General features: G+C 34.9%; 1 protein-coding gene and 1 long non-coding RNA gene across 2 annotated transcripts; one reads left to right on the forward strand and one right to left on the reverse strand.

Annotated features, from left to right (window-relative positions):
• Nucleotides 1–2022, forward strand: LOC116140644. Its single transcript, XM_031426244.1, has 2 exons — nucleotides 1–300; nucleotides 1168–2022. The coding sequence occupies exons 1-2, from the start codon at nucleotides 207–209 to the stop codon at nucleotides 1833–1835; spliced, it is 762 nt and encodes a 253-aa protein (XP_031282104.1). The 5' UTR covers nucleotides 1–206; the 3' UTR covers nucleotides 1836–2022.
• Nucleotides 2023–3440: 1418 nt separating this feature from the next.
• Nucleotides 3441–6399, reverse strand: LOC116140639. Its single transcript, XR_004129661.1, has 2 exons — nucleotides 6005–6399; nucleotides 3441–4002 (listed from the first exon to the last, which is right to left on the reverse strand). It is a non-coding gene; the product is annotated as an uncharacterized LOC116140639 (long non-coding RNA).

The raw sequence follows: 6399 nt of genomic DNA on the forward strand, positions 1-6399 counted from the left end.
AATGCATTAAGTAGACAATGAAAGGGGAATTGAGGTAGATTGTAATTGTAACAGTTTGGTTATTTGGACGAGGTTATGCAATTGGGGTTATATAACTTATATTTCCGCCAAAACCCCTAATATTTTGCAGAATTTATTAGTTGTCGAAGGCAAAGGATCTCTTTTCTCTCTTGTAACGCGAGAGAGAAGATCAAAAGAAAAAAAAAATGGGAGTTCTATCAAACAAGATCCATGGAGAAGATCTCAAGCCTGGAGATCACATCTACTCTTGGAGACAAGCCTACATCTACGCTCATCACGGTTCTCCCTCTTTTTTATCCTTTCGTTTTATGGATTTCAATGAAAAATAATTAGAAGAATGATGACATTAGTTATAGGCATTCGAAGGCTATGAATTTGTAGGGGTGTGTTGGGTTGCATCATATGACTTTTATGATATGAAATTATCAATTCATGAGGATGTTTTGAGATTTCTTTCTTTCTTTCATAGTAAATGTTTGGAATTTACCACAACTTACTTGGTTTCGACAGCTTTGAGGGAGTCTATTGGAATATAATTCTTTGAACTGAGAATTTTTTAAGAAACAACATAGGACATAGTTCCAGGAATATTATTATTGTTATTCATAATTTTAGTTCTACGGTTGTGATGACTCAAGGATAGGGATAGTTTTAATGATGTCAATGGTTTGTTTTTGCTCCTGTATTAATTTTTTTCCTTATTAAAGTTGTTTATTGTATCTGTTAGAAATGCATCCTGAATCTGTTATTTTCATTTTGAATTTTTATCTGAATTTTTTAGTCAGTAGCAAAACGTAATTGAGTTCATTGAATTTAATACGATTTTCCGTTGAGGCATTAGTTGATCAGCTTCCTGCTTAATCGACCATTTTTTTTCTTGGCAAATACTTACATTTATTGGTTGGCAATTAGAATTAGAAATTTTTTTGAATATCATATACGATGTATGTATTAGTTGATTAGCTTCCTCCTTAATTGACCTTTTTGTTCTTGGCCTGTACTTACATTTATTGGTTGGCAATTAGAATTGGAAAAAATTATGAATATCATATACAATGTATATGGAAACAAATTTTGAATGTTTTACACAATTAATATTAAAATGCCCGTATCAGTGTTGCTAACTTTGGTTCCAATATGCACTAGGGATATATACTGGTGATGGAAAAGTGATCCATTTCACTAGGGGAGCAGGACAGGAAATCGGCACCGGAACTTTCTTTGACCGAATCATTTTTAGCTCATCTCCTGCTCACCCTTCTGACAATCCATGTCAACAGTGTGGTGATTATTCAAGGCTTGATGGTGTCATCATCTCCTGCATTGACTGTTTTCTTGCTGGTGGCGATCTCTATCTCTTTGAGTATGGTGTCTCACCAGCTTTATTTCTTGTCAAAGCTCGAGGAGGGACTTGCACCCTTGCCACTTCCGATCCCCCGGAAGATGTTCTCCATCGTGCCACTTTTCTTCTACAGAATGGTTTTGGTGTCTACCATGTTTTCAAGAAAAATTGTGAGGATTTTGCAATATACTGCAAAACAGGTCTACTTGTGAATACTAGCATCAGTATGGGTTGCAGTGGCCAGGCTGCATCATTGGCAGCTGCTGTAAGTGCTATTGTTTCTTCACCCCTTAGATACTTGACTACAAGCTTTAGTGGCCTGGCAGCTGTTGGTTATGGTATTTATTGCGTCAACCGATTGGTTTCTGATCTTGGAGTTCGACGTGATGTAGAAAAAGTCCCGGTTGAGAGTCTTGTTGCCAATACTAGCTTAGACGAGTCAAGCGGTGCAACTGATATTGCCAAAGAATGATTTATGGACATCAATTCATTTGCGATACAAGGTGTTACCCCATTTTTCATGAGCATGAATGTAAAAGAATTTCCCCTTGGACGTATCTCTATTTGTATAAAAAAAAAAAAAAAATTATACATTCTATTGTTTGTGGTCGACTGATCTGATATTTGTGAATGTGAAAATATGCTATTTATAAGTGATATTCAATATTTTTGCTCTAGCTAGTTGTGAATATCGATTGTCTAATTTCATAGTCCAAATTTTGTTTTAAATTTCATTGTTTGCGTCTGTTATTATTATTAGAAAAATACTATGCTTATTTACGAGTTGTACTAACCGTCTTATTATCTTTGTTAAAATTGCACATGGTATCCGTACTATGCGTTATATTTACAAAGGATAGTGAAATGGTGAGTAAGCATAATATTACTCTTATTATTATATTTTTACCCCTTAATTGTGCGAGGAAAATAGTGGTTGTTTGCTACGCATCGTCGGAGTTATTGTCATTATCTAGACCATTTTTAACCCAATTTATGAAGCTTGCATTTTAGCTGCTATACAAATAAAACAGGTGGTTGTCGTACTTCTTGCTCAATTCTCTGAACCAAGAAAATAATAACACACGATTTTATATATTTTTGTCAATTATTAATTAATATTGCATCACTTGAAATAAAAACTTAAGAAAATATTATGTGTCCAAGTTTTTTAAGTTCGTTTTATAAGTGATTGTCATGCTCAGTTTTAAAACCCGGACCGGACCGACCGATTGGAACGAGAGCCGTCTATTACTTCAATCCGGGTTTACACAAAACCGGAAATGTCAATAAACCCGTTTTGGACCGGTAATGGACTGACGGAACAGTACAAAACCGTCGATCCGACCGGCCCGGGGCTTAAAACGGTTCGTCGAATTCAAAAAAAATTCATATTCCTAAACCAATTTCAGCACTGTTTCATTATCTTCCATTTTCATCTTCAATTGTAAAGAAGAAGAAGTAAGGGGAGGGGAAGGAAGAAGAAAGAGGAGAGGAGAGTCAGGAGACACGAGAAAGAGTAAGGAAGAAGATTAGAAGAAAGAAATGAGGAGATGAAGAGAGAGAAGGAAGAAGAAAGTGAAGAAATATTACAGTAGAGGAAGAAGAAAGAGAGAGAAAAGAAAGAGAAAGAAGAAAGTGCCGGGGAGTGATGGGGAGAGAGAGAGAAAAAAAGGAAAAGAAAGAAATTGATGGGAAGTGATGACCTGATGGGGAGAGAGAAAAAAAAGTAAAAGATGAAAGTAACAGGGAGAGAGAAAAAATAATTAATAATAAAATTTGAGTGTATTTACTTTATTTTAAACTCACCGGGGTTTATAAGTAAATTTTAGAGATGTATTTGATAGTTTTTAAACTTATAACAATTAATAAAATTGTTTAAAGATGGGACTGTTATATACCGGTCAGACCGACCGGTCCAATCGATTGGACCAGTCAACCCGCGAACCGGCACCTTGATCGGGTCAACGAACGGTCCGATTTTTAAAACAATGTTGTCATGTAGAGAAATGAAATGTCAATCATTAATTTATATCAAATCACTTGAAATACAAACTCATAAAACCATTACATCAGTAAATAAATCCAAGTAATTGATAATATTTCTTTAACTAATTATAGGGACATACATAATAAATAATTGCTTGACATAGTGATATCATACTCCCCAAATGATTCACTCCTCATATTAATAAAATTAAACCAAATCACAAGCACTACAAGATGACCTCGAAACCCTTTTCGTGTTCTCAGAAGTTCACCCACAATACATTTGGAACAACTAAAAAAGTTCTATAAACATGCAACAAAAAATTTCTTAATTAATTACCCACCCTCCCTATTAAAATAATGAATAATACTATGCGTACTTACGAGTGTATTAACCATCGTACTAACCTTTTGTAAATATAAAGCATAGTACAGATACCACAAGCATAGTACGGGTATCATATGTAATTTTAACAAAGGTTAGTAAGATGGTTAATAAGATCCGTGAGTATGCATGACATTACTCTAAACTAATACATAAAACATCAATCCAACCCATATATATATCAAGCAGCTGACTGCAGCTAGTATGGCCACAAATCAATTCCACCCGGCTTTTTGACGAGGATCTGATTATATTCAGGCCTTGACGTCTACAAACAATTTTTGCAATCATCAGAACTTCAATCATTATACAAATGGATAAAGCATGTTATGTTATGAATCAATGCATCACTTAAATTGTCCGTCACAAATAGGATCACGACAACACCAACTTCAGTAAATAAAAAATGCTATAATCAACTTAATGCTAGAAGTGTACTGCGTAGAAAACGAGAAGAAATCTATTCAGATCATGTATTTAGTTGGGCGATTAAATATTGACCAAACAGATTAACACTAATGAAAAATATGATTGTCCAACTAAGTCAGTTGTAATGATTTGTCAGATCTATTAATGTCATGACCTGATGAAGTTCATGCATTTGTGTTTGTGTGTAAATAATGCATGAAATTGTTAAAAATAAAGTACATATAACAGAAAAATTTCATAAACAGCCAACCAAATTGGACAACCATCAGACTTCCTTGACAGACAACTTCACAAATTAGTGTAAGCGAAAAAGAGTTATCCTATTGAACAATTGTCCTCACGATCTCACCTGTTACATTCAATGAACAACATGCTTGCTCTTATTTAATAAGTATTTATCAAGCAAAAAGAACATGGGACAAGACTATCCAAATTTCTATTTGAAAGAAGGGCATCCAAGAGAGGGGGAATCTTCCTTATTGAGGGCAGCCAAGTTGCAAAACTCTGAATGAGGCCCACATCACTAAACTATGACTTGACCATAGATCTTATAAACACTTGGGACCCTTCCCTTAAAAACCGGTTTTTACGGGTAATTTCTACTTAATGTGTACCTAATAATTAGAAGTAGAATTGACAAGACAACTTAGGTTAGGCTGCTGATTGCTATCTAGTAGTTTGCGAGATTTGCAAAATCACCTAACTAGGTACATGGACCCTTGTGTATGTTGGTTTCAAAAGCATGGTGGATTAACAACCCAATCAAGCCCTACATGCTTAAACAACGGTTTGGCCATTAGATTTATAACCACTTGCTTGGTCACTCTTCCTTTACAAGTCAAATTTTTAAAAAGCACTAGCTCCTGCAGTCTTCCATTACAAGCCGAATTTTAAAGATGACTTCTACTCAATTTGTCCATAACAATTGGTATCAAAGAAAAAGCTAAGCAAGGAGAGCCCTTGTTACTGACATGGTGTGGGATCCTCAAAAGCATGATGATTGTAACAACCCAATTGAGTCCTACATCAATAAGCTAAGGTTTTGACATTAAATTTATAAGCACTTGCTTAGGAACTCTTTCTTTACAAGTCAATTTTTAGAAAGTACTTGCTTGTACAATCTTCAATTACAAGCCGTTTGTAGAGATGAGTTATACTCAACTTGTTCATAACAACTGTTATCAGACCAAAAACTATGCAACAAGAGTTGGGATTCACAAAGTCACCTAATTGGGTATATGGGTTGTTAAGGAATTGGTTTCAAAGATATGGTGAAATTTCACGATCCAAAAAAGTCCCACATCACTAAGCTAAGGTTTGGTAATGGGTCTAATAGGCACTTGCTCAGGCAGCCTTGTTTGCGGTTGTTTTTCAAGGGTCAATTTTCCTAACGCACAACACATTGCTCCCAAATCCAGAATTTTAATTTGTTTTCTAAATTTTGCATTTGTTAATTTTAAAGTTCACGCTTAATATTGCATTTTCTTTACTCTGGCCACCCAATTTTCTTGTATTCACAGATTGAGCCCAAAATCCAAGACTCTGAATCTGCACTGAGGGTATCCACAATAGAACTGAAAATTCTTCGACAACAATGACAAGCTGAAGAGGCATAAGAACCGATCTTTCCAAATTAAAAAGTAATTTTATCACAAAAATACACGATACATCGCTAAACGTAACAAGAACAAGACCTAAACAAGCATTAAGCAATAATCCAGACAAGACATAAACAATTCATGGGACTCCTAAATTAAATCAAATAATTTCTTCTGTTTATAGCCAATTAATAATAATTCAATCTCAGAAGTTACAGTAATTGGAGAAAGGAGAAGACTTACGAGATCTTTGAAGACGATGAAAGCGATAATGAAGAAAAGAAGGAACAGAATCTCGAACTCTGCAAATTTAACGAACGAAAACGCAGCAGTTACTCCTCTCGTCAACGCTGACTCCTCCCTGTTTCTAACCGGGCGCCTACCCATTTCCGATTAAAACGAAAATTCTAAGCTGCTATTGACAACTAAGAAACAATCCGATACAAATGTTTGGTATTCCAAAAGTATTTATGCAATTGGATTACTGCATTCAATTTGTGTGTGCGTGACCTCTGAATCGGTCAAAACAATTTTCTCATCAAATTAATTTTCACAAATCTACCTCTATTTAATAAATTAGCACAAAGGATTTATTTTAGGGAAATTAATTAATTTAGCCAAAACTTGGGGGCTGTAAA

This window comes from Pistacia vera, unplaced genomic scaffold (assembly GCF_008641045.1).
Source record: "Pistacia vera cultivar Batoury unplaced genomic scaffold, PisVer_v2 Contig374, whole genome shotgun sequence".
NCBI lineage: Eukaryota > Viridiplantae > Streptophyta > Magnoliopsida > Sapindales > Anacardiaceae > Pistacia > Pistacia vera.

Bases quoted from the DNA above. Each gene is read 5' to 3' on its own strand.
- LOC116140644 (XM_031426244.1), top strand. From the start codon at position 207: ATGGGAGTTCTATCAAACAAGATCCATGGAGAAGATCTCAAGCCTGGA. The intron at 301-1,167 runs GTTCTCCCTCTT...AATATGCACTAG, and splicing joins CTACATCTACGCTCATCACG to GGATATATACTGGTGATGGA.